A 15,246-nucleotide genomic window follows, 5' to 3' on the forward strand; every position below is an offset into this window, starting at 1 on the left:
ATGTGGATCTTTGCTGCTTTCTTAGCAGCCCCCACTGCCATTAATCCATGCCTTACCCAGAAACCACCAACCCCACACCAGACGTGCTGAGTCATCCACTCACACTGTAAAGAAGACCCACTTTCAGACACAAAGAAGACTTTCAGGACAGGGTTTAGTAGTCTGACTTATGAGAACAGATATATGACTTTTTAAGCTGCTGTTTCCAAGATTTGAAACTTGTCATAGACACAAAAGACCGGTAGTGACTCCAATAAATCACAGGGGAGAATCATCTCCGAAGAAAGGATTTACTTAACAAATAAACATTGTAATCGTGCCACTGTGCCTGTTGATACATTAGTAAAATCTCAGGTTTTTCTACAATCACAAATTCCACTTCCCATTGCTTGTATTGCATGTCACAAGCGGGGAACATGCAAAGAGCCTGTGCTCTGGCATGATGAAGCGTTACCATAGATTAAGCTTTTGGTGCTGTTGACCGCAGTTCCACAGCAGAGAGGTGATTGTCATTTGCATTCAACTTGAAGCTCCGACTGCAAAGGCTTGATGCTTAAATAAACACCTGGAAATCATTTGTGTTCATTTGAGTCTCCTATTCTTTGGCATGCATAGCAGCAGCAGTAGCCGCCTTCTCATGCTCATCAACAGTGACTGCTCATCTTAATGGCATCCACTGTTCAAGCCATCCAAACCAGTCATTGAATCAGAATTTTTATGATTAATACTGAGACGCAGTGAAGACCCTTTAGGGATATCACTGTAGCACGTAGCTGCACCATCTGGAACTCTCTTTCCCTTTTTCTTTCCCTCCACCTTATTTGCCTGAGACACCATTCCCTGGGCCCTGCCTGTCACAGTTTGCATCAAGCCTGAGTAAACATTTCACAGGTGAGCGCCTGGATTTGCATCTTCCCATCACCAGCTACCACAGTCGGATAGACACATACACACGTATATGCCCCCATGCACAATTCAACACACATGGAGGCGATCGCATCAATCCTGCCCTTATGTTAACAACCAAAATCAGTTTCTCCCGTAGGCAAATGAGACAAACCTCCAGGCCTATCTGGGTTACACGCTTCAGTGTAGACTAGTGGACTTCTTGAACTATGTAGAAAGGAGGAAGGCTCCACCCTTAAAAGAGTGTGCAGGACTCAGAAGCAGTGGAGAAAAAGAAGGGGTGCTGGAACACAATGTTCTCAATAAAATCCCTGATTCCCACCTACCCACTTCACAGACTGGGAACATCACAGACGGGAGACGGTGCCAGCAAGCCCTCTGGGTTCCATCCCTTCTCCTCCTGTCCCTGCAATTTAGTCAACACGTTTCAGATGAGTCTAATGGAGATCATGTGTGGGGTTTGTGCTGCAGAGGTTACAGGCAACTACTGCAAAGCTTGGTTGGGAAGACCCTCTCGGCCAAAGATGCACTGCCGTTACCACAACCACAACAGCAAAGCCTGTACTTACAGTGGGTGGATGGGGGGGGGGCTGGAGATGCAGAAAGGTAATCAAGAGAGAGAAAATGCAGACCTCCTCTCAGTTAACACAGCAGTTTGTTTAGCTCTTTCTCTCCTCCAGAGGGAGCTACTGGACCATGGAGCCTGGAAGGTGTCTGTAGACACCTTGTGGCTCACAGCCAAGAGCCTGAGCCTGAACAAGCCCATTAAAGTGTTGTGATAAGTGTCCAATCCAGTTTCCCCTGACAGAATGCAGGAGTCAATCCCCGCCACAGTTTAGCCAGCATGTTTCCACCAACTCCAATCAACAGGGAGATCATAAGCAGGGTGGGCACGCAGCAGCCATAGCCTGCATGTCCCCACCCCAGCTCCACCCTGACGCCTAAATTTAGAGCAGGCAGGGAGAGACGAAGAGACACACACACACACATGCAGAGAGGGAGCAAAGGCTTTTTGGGAGTCCGGTAGGAAATAATCTGACTTCACTTCACCCGAATCAACAGCAGCTGATGGTTTGGATTTTCCTTCCATGAAATCAGATATGGAGCCGACTGTTGTTACTGGTAGACTTTTGAAAAAGAAACACCACCCCCACCATGAACAAACTCTCTGCTTTTATACAAGAAAAGTAAAACAAAATATAAAAATGTGTGAGGAAGAAAAAAAAACATCACAGTATAGCCGGGCCCATGGAAATTACAAAGAAGTATTTTCTATTTTCTTGCTGAAAATGGATGCTGTCCTCCACACATAAGGAAAAGAGACTTGAAAAACACTGCAGCACACAAGCTTGGCATCCCCCCCCCCTTAGGGCTGTGGCGTGCAAGTGCTTACTATTTCATAAATACAAGCTCTCTTTTCTCTGCCATCCAAATCGCTATTTTACACTTACTGTCATGTGGGCACATTGAGCCCAAGAAGCCACATTGGGAGAAACAAAAACCCAAGAACGGAGCTCTGTTTGGATAAATGATCGTGTGTGCCGGTGGCAGGTGCAGATGTGGTGCTCACTACACTAACAGCAAATATGAGGAACTTTCTCCAACAACCAAAGACATTAAGAGGGCGTTTTCAGTTTTGTGTTTAAACGTGACTCTTAGTCACCAGACTTTCTTCTGAACTATCCGAATGTCACAGGGACTCAGACAGAGCTTAATATGTACAGATGCAATTAAATAAATTAGAATGTAAACTGTGTGTCAAAAAGTTTGTTTATTTCAGTAAATAAACATTAATTAATACGTGTTTAATGGTAAACATATATTTTTGTTAATTTTAGTATCTTTTTAAGTACAGCCAATAAAAACCCAAAATTCACTTTCTCATCAAATGTGAACACAATATATTGCCAACAAAGGCTTTTTTACAGTTTGAAAAGTTAAATGGAAGAAAAAAGTGTGGTAGGAAACCCAATTACTAATTTTTTTAAAAATGTGTGAACTATAGGTGGAGTCAGTAGTGCCATAACACAAAAAATGTATTTAGGAAATTGGTTGTGACTGGATTAAATCCTCGTTTAAAGTCACTCTGGAATTAGAAATGCCAGAAGAGTCTTATCTGGGTGAAGGAAAAAAGGGACAGCTCTTCCTTTCAGATGAAAGTACATCATCTTTTAAATTAATTTCAATTTTCAGTGCGACGATTCCACGGCCGCCGATCATTTAGGGAGTTATGTTGTCTGAGTGTGCTGGTGCACCTCTGTGTTTTATGTAGTCCCAAATCAGTCTTTGTGTCTACCATGAAATTCAGACTTCCCCTAGCTGATGAGCTTTATGGGCATGTGCATTTCATTTTCCAGCAAGACTTGGCACCTGTACAATGTACCAAAACCTGCCTTAATTACCACACTATCACTGGGATAGAGCCAAGAAGCAGATAAGCCAAAGGCTGCTATTAAAGCAGCTGGCATTCCTTAAGACCTTAGCAGTCGCCTCCAAGATGATTACCTCCCAGCTATGCCACATTGAATGCAAAGCAAAAGGAATCTCAGACAAGCCAGACACCCATGCAGGGGTATATTTTTCAGTTGGCTGACAATTCTGTATTAAAACAAGCTTTTCATCGACTTATTGTGAACTACATAATATATTTTTTTATAAATAAGGAGGGAACTAAGGAATTAAGACATTTCAAGCCTGCTTCGAGGCTTTCAACTTTATTTATATTTCTCTCCTGGCTGTTAAACAAATTATCTAGACCCAGAAGGATTCAGCTTTGTTACCTGTGAGCTCACAGTTAACATTTAACTTTGACAGGATCTGTACTGTGATGGACATTTATACATGAACAAAAAACGACTTTCTTCCTCTCTCTCTCTCTCCGTCTCCAATTGTGAACGTCCGGCTGTTTCACCGAAGTATGATTTATAACATGTTGCACAACAGTGCAACAAGCCGTCAGTGTTTATACAAAGCACCCCTTAGCACCGACAATGCCCCTTTTCATTGCTCAGAGGACAGAGAGCTGTACGTTGATTTCCTTTTGAAGGGCCGGTAGGAGGGCGCTGGTGAGGGGGGCCTTTTCATAACTTCGGTCTTGTGCATGAGGCTGTGGGATGATGTGCTGTCAATGCTTGATGACTGTTACTGAGCCAAAAAATGTCTCAGTTCATTACTTTTGAACAAATATTTCCATAGAGTGGTTTATCGCAAGAAATTTGAGAACAGAATGAAGGTTTGCTCTGGAAATGTGTAATAGTGCAGAGAATCCTGATGTTTGTAAAAGGGAAATGTTTGAGCCCATTGTTTCATCACGGCGACAGCGGTTTTCCATCATGGATGAATGCTTCTAACGGTTTTTTATTTGTCTTTGTGTCTCAAACAGGGACTACAGACCTCTTCCCACAGAGGAGTACCTTCCCCTCGCTGTCCCCGCTGACAGACCCTCGCTTCTCAGACCCCCGCATGCACTACCCGGGGGCCTTCCCTTACTCTGCCAACACCTCCAGCACCGGCATCAGCGGTCTCAGCATGTCAGCCTCTTCTAGATACCACACCTACCTGCCGCCACCTTACTCAAACAACCAGTCTCAAAACTTCCAGTCCAACTCTTATCTGTATTATGGCACGGGCTCCGGATCCTACCAGTTCTCTATGGTGGCGCCAGGAAACACTGGGGGTGAGCGCTCCCCCACCCGCCTCCTTTCATGCTCCGGGGCCACGGGCACTGGAGGGACCAACAGTCTGATGAACCCGGGCCTGAACACCCAGAGCGACGGTGTGGAAGCCGACGGCAGCCACAGCAACTCCCCAACAGCCATGAGCGCTTCAGGTCGTTTGGATGAATCCGTCTGGAGGCCATATTGACTGGAAGAGAGCTAGAAAATTGGGAGATTGGGAAGAGAGAGGGTGGAGAAGTGAAAATATTGATGAACAACAAAGCTGAACACTGAAAAAAAACTAAACAAAAATGTTGCATGTTTGCCTTTGTTTTCTTGCTTTAAAGACTGTTGCTTTTACTATTTGAAGACATTTTGTTGTTTCAGAGTGAACTCTTGCACTGCGCTGAAACCTGTACTCTCAAAGATCTTCCAAAGCCATACGACTCAAGGTGGCACTCAGCGGAGACTGTAAATAATTGTTAGAAAGCCGTCGTGGTGATGTAGACAGGTACTCGAGGTCAAACGAACAACGGCGTGGAGGTGCAAGCAATTAGTACGTCTGCTGAGATGAAAGCCACAGCAGACGTTCAGCAAACAGACTGCTCAGACTGATCCAGCCGACTTGGCAGGTGGAGAAGAGAAGTCAGACTGGTTTTCTGCTCCATCACCAACTCCTCGCTAAGCATGGCTGCACTGCTGTAGCAATCGGTCCCTTTAAGTTTTCCTTTCTGTAAAAAAATTTGCATCAGATGTAAAAATGTTTTCAAGAGCATACAGGGCTGTTTCATGTGCTCAGAGTACTTCTGCAGAACCTTTTGGTCTATTTATTATCCACAGAGAGACATTAGCCTTTGGTTAGAGAAAAAATGTCTCAGAACAATTGCTGCATTATTGAGAGAGAAGCATTTTCCAGTTTAAGAAATGAATTCTCTGCTGTTTCATCATGTTCCAGCAGGACAATGGATGATTATTGAAGGAATAAGACAAAAATGGTTTGGTTTATTTTCTGCAGATAAGTTGAGTTCTGTTGTCTATACTCCTTACTTTTCCAAGTTCTTTATTCAAGCTTTTTCACAAGTTTTAAAGTCCTCGCCAGAATTTATTTTTTTTTTCATTATTTTAACTGGACAACGTGGTTTACTTTTGATATTTATTTGAGCCAAACTTTGGGGAAATGTATCCAGATACCCCAAATCCTTAAGCATTTCTTTCATTTTTTCCTTTTTTTTTTTTTATAAGCATTTATACAGTATATTTACCATGTTTGTTAAGTATGAATTTGGAGTTTTTGTAATATATTGCAACTAAATTATGAAAAAAAAAACCTTTTAATGTAATTTTGTTGCCTTCCAATGTAGCTTTGGTGCACTAAAACCTTTATTCCAAATGGACTATGCCCAAAAAGATCCTAGAGCCAAGATCTTTTATATTATTTACAATTTGCCTTCCTGCGCTTACAAAACAAAAAAAAAGCTAATTTTTGCACTATTTTTTGACTTTCCTTATATTTTGCTTGATTTGAAAGTGTGCAGAGCGAAATATGAAATATTCCTGTGCATGTTGTTCAAACACACTTCAAGTGTCCTTTTGAAAAATATTACACAAAGATAATAATCACAATCCTGCAGCACAGGTGTGTCTGCACATTCCCCCCATCCTGAGTGCCTTTTTAAAGAGACAGAGGGAAGAGGAGGGTACAGAGTGGGATCTTCTTACCAACTGTCTCTTGTTCTGCACAAGTCCCTTTGTACTGAGTCATCAGTAGTGCTTTGAAGCATTTGTGGTCACAACTGTCCCTCTTGTTATAATTTACTAGCGTTTGTTCACACGCCTGTGCAGACCATTTTCTCCTGTGCCGAGAACTGAGGTATTTGCAACAGATATCAGGTGTCTGATAGCTACAAGACTGTAGTCGTGACTCAGAAACGGTTGCTACACAGCTGAGGTTTGATCTCTGAGTGAATAGTGACCCAAACATGCTTGCATTTGGAGCTCAGGTGAAGAAATACTCGTATGCAAGACGTTTTCAGCTTTATTCCACAAATGTTGTCTCATTCCTACTAAGGAAAAGCATGTTGTATTTTTAGCCACTCAAACCTCAACTCTGTTAAAAACATGACAATCATGCAGCTAGAGAAATCACATGATGTTTGTGTGGTTGCTTTCCATAAAAACCAAAGATCTATACAACTGCCTGTAAAACTCTTTAAATGTTGAGATTTGTGGCGACTCATCTGTGTTGAATGAACTTTATTGTCCTTGTTCATGCAAAACTATGAAGCCAAAGTGTACAAGTCACTCCTATTTTGTATGTTTAATTAAAGAGCACAATGTTTCATCAGTTTTCTTTTTAAAAGAATCCCAGTTTCATTTTAGGTCATTCTTCTCTCTTTGTTGCTCTCTATGCTGAAAGCATGTACATCTGAAACTGATATGTTAATTTAAAAAACGTGTATGTGCTGAAACCATTACTGCTTCCATATGAGTGCTTGTAAAGTTTGCGGATAATGTAGTTTTTAATCATTTTAATTAAAAAAAAGATGCCTCACTTCTGTCTTCAGCATTGAATTTTTTTTTTTTATGGTGAAACTACAAATATTGCACCTTATAAAAGTATCAACACCATTTAAACTTTTTCACATTTTGTCATATAATTTTAATGTAATTTTAAGTGATAGACCAACACAAAATAGCACATTCAAAATATTTTAAAAATTAAAATATGTGGAAATGGATTGTGGCCTCAATTGAGGTCAAAATCATTAGCCCTCCTATAAAATGTATATATTTTTCAAAGATTTCTCAAGTGCTGTTAAACAGATTAATACTTTTTCAAGACAGTCTTTCTAAACACCATACTTCTTCATTTTGGATGCTTAGATTAAGTTACTTTGCGCATAGAAATTCTAATACCAAATATTTTGATACCCTTAAATAACCCCCACTAAGGCCAATGTCTAAAAAAAATAAAATAAAAATCACTCAATTAGGAAACAAAGTTTACCTGTGAGTAATTTAATCTCTATATAAATACAGGTGTTCTATGAAGGTCTCGGAAATGTGTTAGAGGTCAGTATTGAACTAAGAAACAGCAGAAAAGTTGCAGAGATGTAAGGATTATAAAACAAGATCCTACACTTGAACTTAAAAAACATGTTCAACTTATCTAAAAAAAAATTAATAAATAAAAAATATTTTTAAAAAAACTAATTTATATTGATGTCTTTAACAACCCTCAACAGACAATTTTTCTCCATAATTTTTTTTTTTTTTTCAATTAGACAGACAGACAGAGCAAATGGGAAGCAGTTTACTTTGTTAAGTGTAAACGGCAATTGGACAATAAAACGTGAAATGTAAACAATAAATTAGTGTACCAAAGTTAAATTAACACGGTCAATTTTAACCCTTGATTGTACAAGTCATCTGCATTTGTGTCCTTCTCTAAAGCCATTTCATTATAATATTTATTTTTATTGCAGTATGTGTTTTATTTTGAAAATTAACATTGCTCCCAGTCCTGGAGGTTATTTTAGTTTGTTAAACTATGGAAGGTGTCAGACTAAAAAAAATGATAAACATGGAGACAATGTATGATTCACCGCCACAAAAACTATCAGATGAGACATGAAGATGGGAGGTAGAAAAAAGAAATGCCAGAATATTCAAGGGACCAATTTCATTCCAGAACATTCTGACCCAACAGATTGTCGCAGATTTATCCTCATACAATAAAAATACCACAAATTTCATGTTTCCCACTCATAACATTAGGATTTTTGTTGGCAGTTTGTCCCCAGTAACCCTCTAATAAAGACCTTCTTCTTTGCCATCAGTGAGCCTCTCGCTGGGATCCCTCGGAGGATTAAAAAAGCTTCTGCTGTCAACACGGTGGTACCCAGAACGTGCATAAAAACGCATCCCAGGAATCCAACACCGCCCTGGCAGAGTCTGTGTTAGCACACGTCGGCAAGTTGTCACTTGTTAAAAACAATATGGAGAAGCTTGGAATGTCAGTTGGCTTTCTCACCAGCTATGTGGTTGTCAATTCATGCCAAGATTATGGCATCTGTTTGGATCATCTGAAGCCGAGCCACAAGATTAAACACTTGAGATGCTACCTTGTGGGGTGGTCTGATTTTAGATGTGGTTAACCTGTAACAAAATACTCACAATTTCTCACTCTTTAAACTAATGCCACCTGTTGGTGTGGCATGAAAAGCCTGTCTAAGCGCTTTGTTCTTCGTCAATTTTCACTGTTATTCTGTGTTTATCCTATCTTCTATCTGTTCTTTTTATCCTTTCTTCTTATTCAGCCTATTTTCTTCCCCTTTATGGTTTCTCCTGTGTGCGTGTCTGCATCAGGACTATGGGGACAGCTTTGGCAAAACAACAAAGACTCAGGAGGAAACCTTGATATACACTGTATTCAATTTATGCACACTCAGAGCCTTTCCACACACACACACACACACACACGCACACACGCACACACACACACACACCCGCACGCACGCACGCACACGCACACACTTAAAAAATCCTGTGCTGACAGATCTCATCCCCCCCTAGCCAGTCCACCCAGACAGTCTGAGCTCCACTTCACACCCTGAGCGTATGACGGTATTCCCTGCAGGTCTCATCCCGGAGTCGTTCTGCATCGCCCCGCCGCTCAGGAAGCACAAAGAAAAGATGATAAGCTTTCAATTAGGCCAGGCTCAAGGGAATTTTCCAGCTGTCTTCACACACTCTTTGAGCCCCAAATCTCGTTGTCCACATGTGGAGAGTACATCAGTTTTTGTTTTGGATGTAAAGAAGTGCTACTTTTTTTTTTTTTTCCCCATCTCCTTTGTTCCCACTATGTTGCTCCTCTTTCAGAAACTGTAACTCTGCAGGAAAGACAAGAAATCTTTGCCCACAGAGTGAGGTTCCTGTCTGGTTGCAGTTGTCATCAAATGTATAACCAGGTTGGCAAACACAATTGTTTAAAGTTGATGAAAAGTACTGGAAGTTACAGCAAAGAAAAAAGTAAACAAGTGGGAAAAGAACAAAGTGTCTTGTTTGTGTTACACAAATCATATTCTGTTCCAAATAAATCTCCGAGATAAAAATTAAACCAGCTTTGGAGACAAAAACAAGAACAGACAAGACAGACAGAAGGAGAGAACAGAGAAATGGGAGTGTTTTGGAACAAGCACACAATTGCTAAAACTCTCTCATTTCTCATGAAAACATGATCCCGTGTTGCTTTTGCGGTACCTGCATGCGAAACCCATTAAGGCCCCTTCTGCAGTCGCTGACCTCTTCTCCAGTGGACCCCGTGAGAAGGAGCAGCCAAGAACCGGCGCGGTTTCAGCAACTGGTACGCGAACGCAAGTCTATTTTCTAACCAGGCCGGCGGTGGGAACAGAGGCTACCGCCAAAAATCAGGGTTCCCACAGAATGACCGAGAAATACAGGGGCTAAGAAACCACGAGAGCTGTGATGCAACAGATTTCACACAAATGACTTGTGCTGCCTCACTGACATGGTGTGGGATTTGGAGAGGGCTCTCCCAGTTCAGAGGGATCCCAGTGAAGGTAATTTCTCATCTGTACTGGGTCTACAGAGACCATTGTTTGTTACGATACTCCAGCCAGTTCTCAGTTCCCACAGTGCAGCACATATCCAGCCTAAGATGCTGCAGTTAGTCCCTATTTTAACAAAAAGTGGCTCCACTAAAGCAAAGGGGTGACCAGAAAAGAAGGGCCCTAAAATTGTTATCCAGACTTCTTAGCCAGCTACAAAATTGTTTCAGACACAGAAAACATTACACAAGTCCTACATCTCAAATTTAAACTTGATGTAAAAATTTGATTGATCTTTTGCTACCTTTTTACACTTGTTCTAAAATCACTTTGATACATATTAGTAGATAGTTACCATCCTGGAACTTTTACATGCATCCCTCCTCCAGCACCCCTGACTCAAATGAAGGCCTCTGCACAGCTGAGATCAAAACGTTTTATTAAGACACATACATTGTCTACTATAAATAAAAACAAACAAAACAACAACAAGGAGATGCAATAAAAAAAATAAAACAATCATCTTTTGCCATATAAACTAAGGCACCAGTAATTCCACAAACTATAGAAGAACCTAAAGATGCTTTGCCGTAGACCGTCTCTAACCGGTACGGTCCCGGTACATCCCAGCCAGATTTATTTTACGTTAGCAAATCCAGTGCGGCTGTAGGTTTTCAGATTTTCGTACCTACTTTAGGGGTAGTACTAGTTGCACCAAGACCGGTACAGCAGTGAAACAATTTGACAGCTGACCGCATTCATTGATTGGCTTATGATTTACATCTGAAAACGTCATACATTATAGTTTAACTGTGGACCGTTGACATGTCGTCTACCATCAGAAAGCTGCTCAGTATGAAGAAGCAATTATGAGTTTAATCAGGAACAGCAGCAGGAATACATACGGGAAGGAATGACCATGACTTAGCAGTGCTAGCAGCAAAGTGTGAATGATGCTGTTTACACTCTGTTATCCTGCACATGCAGACACACACTGCTGGTGGAATCAGATATTTCATTAAGATGTGTTGGAGAGGGGATGCATCTAAAGCTTAGTAGCTCTCATGGCCTGAAAGAACCCCTGATTTAAATTGACAAATACAGGAAATTACCAATAAAAATGACACCATGCTACTTACAGTACATCATTTCAAAGAAATACCTCAAAACTTAACACAGTTCTTTCGTTTTATGATTTATTTCAGTCGTTGCTCAAGTATTTAAACCCTTGAACATGAAACCACAACGATTAAGCATTTTAACACTATTTTTTGAGGGATAAGTCAACATAAAATAGAGTAAAACTGTAAAAAAGAAAAAAAAAAGAAAATGTGGTTGAACATTTTAGATTAATGAAAACCTGTTCAGTCCATTTTAGTGTGCACAATATGGAACCACTTTTCGGTGCAACTGGAGCTTCAAGTCTTTAGGAGTATATTTTTGCCAGTTTTGCATTAGAGACAGATTTTTTCCTCCAATCTTTGCGAAACAGCTAAAGCTCAGTACGGATAATATCTCTGAAAAGTACATTTCAATTAGCATTCTCAGTTAGATTTGAGTCTGGACTTTGACTTGGTCGTTCTAACATGAACATCCTTTGATATGAATTATTCAATTGTTCCTCTGACTGAATGTTAGGGTTGTTTCTCCTCTTTTCACTCCTCAACTTGACCCATCTTGTGTGTTCCTTAGTCTTCATACTGTTGTTTGTGGACAATATTTTCTAATTAGGGGACTTCTGAAGGCAGTTTGACACATGATTTTATTTTATTCTGTGAATGCATACTTATCTTTGAAAGGTTTATTCATAAAACATTTACTAAACTATGCATTCTTTTTACATGTCATAATTTTGCAATCAGTTCGTATCTCATAAATACAACACACAATCTGTGGATGTAAAGAAAAAAATTCAGAAAAAGTCAAGAAACTATGAATATATTTTAATGGCATTGATTAATTATTAATTACATTGTACTTTGAAACAAATTCTTAAAAAAAAAGATAATTACTGGAAGACTCCAGTCTGTTAAGTAAGAATAATCTCTCCAAGTGTTAATGTAAGAGTAGATCAATGTCTGAGTAGGAGAATAACTAATGTTGTTCCATGTCGAAAGAAGACGTGCTGTATGTGTTGCTCCTAAATTATGGTTCTACATTAGCAACCATTGTTTCCACCTATAAGTTTAAGGGCTTGTCAAGTGTTTGTTGATCAGCTCGGTTTAGTAATCTCATTTCTGACAAGGGGGAACTTCCTGCCTTCCCACAGGCACAGCTTCAGCCACATTATGAAGTAAGTCCTAAAACTTGGGTATTAGAAAGCCCAAAAAGTATTAATTTATATCTTCAACAAAGCAATAAAAGGAATCTTTTACATTTGGACAATTGCATATGGTGACCAAACGTCTGTATTTCCCGGGACATGTCCGTATTTCACGTCCTGTCCCGGGCGTCCCGGGTTTTTTTTAGAAAGTGAGGAAATGTCCTGTTTTTTAAATTACCTTCATTGGACCATTAAATTTACAGGCACTAGGGCACTGCGCACGGCGCTGTGTGTGACATAATCCCTGAGTTGCGTCAGTGCGGGCAGCCCTGTGTGGCTGTCAGTACGCCAACAACATGCCAAAGCGCAAATGTATGTTGACCGACGATTTACAAAAGATTTTCCCCACTTTCAGACCCCCCCGCTCCAAGGTGTCCTGGTTTTCCCAAATGAAAATATGGTCACCCTACAGTTGCAGAATAAAGCACATTTTAAAAAAACAATATAAGCAACTGAGTGCCAACCCTCCAAAAATACTAATAAAATTGATTTCTAAGCATTGGAAATTTGCATCTAGCCTGAGGATGTATGGTTGTAATTGCAGCCATTCAGAGAAATGCTGCTTAAAAATTTTTATTGATGAGGTAACGCTTATGCGCAAATGCAAGGGAAGTTGATGCAGATAAGCCTCCATATGACTAAACTCTTCTCACTGTGAATTAGTCAGACACGGACGGTGGCTTTTTGAGAAAGCCAACAGACTGCTGCATGGCGGATCTGTGGCCCCAAACATGGTTAGAGGGTATTCTTGCAAAGACCACAGCGGCTTACTTTCATTTGGATGCAATAATGGGCTCAATTTAGATTCTTCTCATTGTATAAAGACCACAGTTATCTGTGTGTAACCAATCTGACCCTAATTTAATTAATTTGTCAAGGAGAAGAGCAAAACGCTAAAAAAGGGTAATAGCTGAAAGTGTTGAAGGATATTTCTTTGCAATAATAAAATGTCATACTTTTCAGATCCTGATTTGGACACTGTGTTTGCACTTTAGAAATGAACTGAAATATGTTTTTACTAAGTGAATAGGCCAGCTTCCCAGAAAAAATGCTTGCCGTTTCCCATACAGATTCATGAGAATCGACACAAATCTTTTTTTAATCCCTTTTTCTCACAGAGAAAATCCGAATAACGATCTGCACACGCAAACCCAGTTTCCTCTATAAAACAGGAAATTAACACACACACACACACACACGCACACACACACACTACAGCTCTTGCCAGGCACTCCCCCTTCATGGTGGGGTACTAGGTGGGTGGAAGGGGAAGCAAGAAGACTAGAAGGGGAAACGGGGGATCCCTGTGGACCAGGTCCCCTTTAACTTGAGCAGGGGAACTTGCTAAATACAAAGTTCACATACACATGTTCTATCTTTCTATCTCCCTCATTGTTTTTCCATCCATACGCACGAGCGGCGAGTTAAATGAGGATGATTGCTGAAGTCTGGTTTGGATCACGTGGGAATGTGGATGGTCATTAAAATCCACACTGTCCCTTTCTTTTTCCCACTGGCTGCATTGGAAGCAGAAAAGTCAAATATTCTTCCAGTTATTCAAAGTTTCTATGTGCTGGAAAATGTAAATATTATTCTGGGACTGATTAGCAAACTACTTTTATAAAATGTCTATAAAAATCCCACAACTTTGTGGCAGTACCTTATTAAAAACATTTTCAGCACCATCTTCAAAATAAATCTAAATTAATAAAATCTCAAAGTAGGCATTAAACTTTTTTTTTTTTTTTTACAAAAATATGTTTTTTAATATGTCATGCAACAATTCAATCTTAAATGTTGCTTAAGTGTTTTCTACTTGCAAGTGGAAAGTCATAATTGTGCTCTGGTGAGATGAATGGGTTGAGTTTTGTGACATAACTGACCTCAGAAAGCATCGTGTCCAAACATCCCAGATTTCCTGGTGCCCAAAGAAGAAAAAGAGAAAAGAAGAGGAAGATAAAGTTGACAGAGACAAAGAATATCTGTGTGCCAGGCACAGTTACAATAACATCGGAAAAAGAACCTGCATTAGTTGCCATGGAAACAGACCCAGGCAGGAAGATCTATACTAAAAACCTAAACTGGACTTGAATTTTCTTAAGACAGAAATGTTGCTTCATAGAAGAACCCTGGAATCAAGACCACTGTTACAAGGTTAACGGTTAAACTTAAAATAAATAAGTACGTCAGGTTTGTTTTTTGAAAGTCTGATTACAGTATTTGTTGGTTTATTTTGGATATTGATGTAAAACAAAATTAAAGGCATTCCCTGTTAAGACAAATGTTAAAATTGTTGCAAATTAAATTTCTTCTATGAATTTTTTTTTTTTAATCATTTCCTATTTTGGCTACTGATTGTTCTCCTCAAACAGGTGCCCGAATAAAATTAGGCTGCTTCCAACATCCATTAAAGTTTGAGCTCTTGTTACTCCCAGACAAACCGAAATGACTCGCAGCCATTTCTTTGGTGTTTCTGTCTCCAGTAGCAGTGTGTGTGGGGTAGTGTCAGACACCCACATGTCTGTCCGCGGATGCCCTCTGGGTCTTTAGTAACCAGTTCCCATGGTTCCACTATAGCAACATTGGACTTCCTCAGGGGACACCTCCCACATGCTGGTTTGTTTTCTGCTTTAATAGAGGATCATCTTACTTACTCCTCATAATGAATGCATGGGAGGTAAACAGATTGCATGATTTTTTTCCCCTATGCGCACCTGTGCAACAAAGGCTTTCGGTCCATTGAAGGGTGTGTTTTAGTTTGCACAATATTATGCAACAAAATGATGCATTT

The 15,246-nt window shown here is 40.1% G+C and overlaps 1 protein-coding gene across 3 annotated transcripts in view; it reads left to right on the forward strand.

Annotated features, from left to right (window-relative positions):
- runx3 (RUNX family transcription factor 3) overlaps window positions 1-7,113 on the forward strand; it is a 54,239-nt gene extending 47,126 nt beyond the window's left edge. For all 3 annotated transcript variants that reach the window (XM_044142036.1, XM_044142034.1, XM_044142035.1), the window contains one exon: window positions 4,289-7,113. In XM_044142036.1, the coding sequence (XP_043997971.1) occupies window positions 4,289-4,770 (482 nt within the window). In that variant the 3' untranslated portion in view covers window positions 4,771-7,113. The remainder of the gene's footprint in view (window positions 1-4,288) is intronic.
- The last annotated feature ends 8,133 nt before the right edge of the window (window positions 7,114-15,246 follow it).

Source organism: Gambusia affinis, linkage group LG16 (genome assembly GCF_019740435.1).
Source record: "Gambusia affinis linkage group LG16, SWU_Gaff_1.0, whole genome shotgun sequence".
Lineage (NCBI taxonomy): Eukaryota > Metazoa > Chordata > Actinopteri > Cyprinodontiformes > Poeciliidae > Gambusia > Gambusia affinis.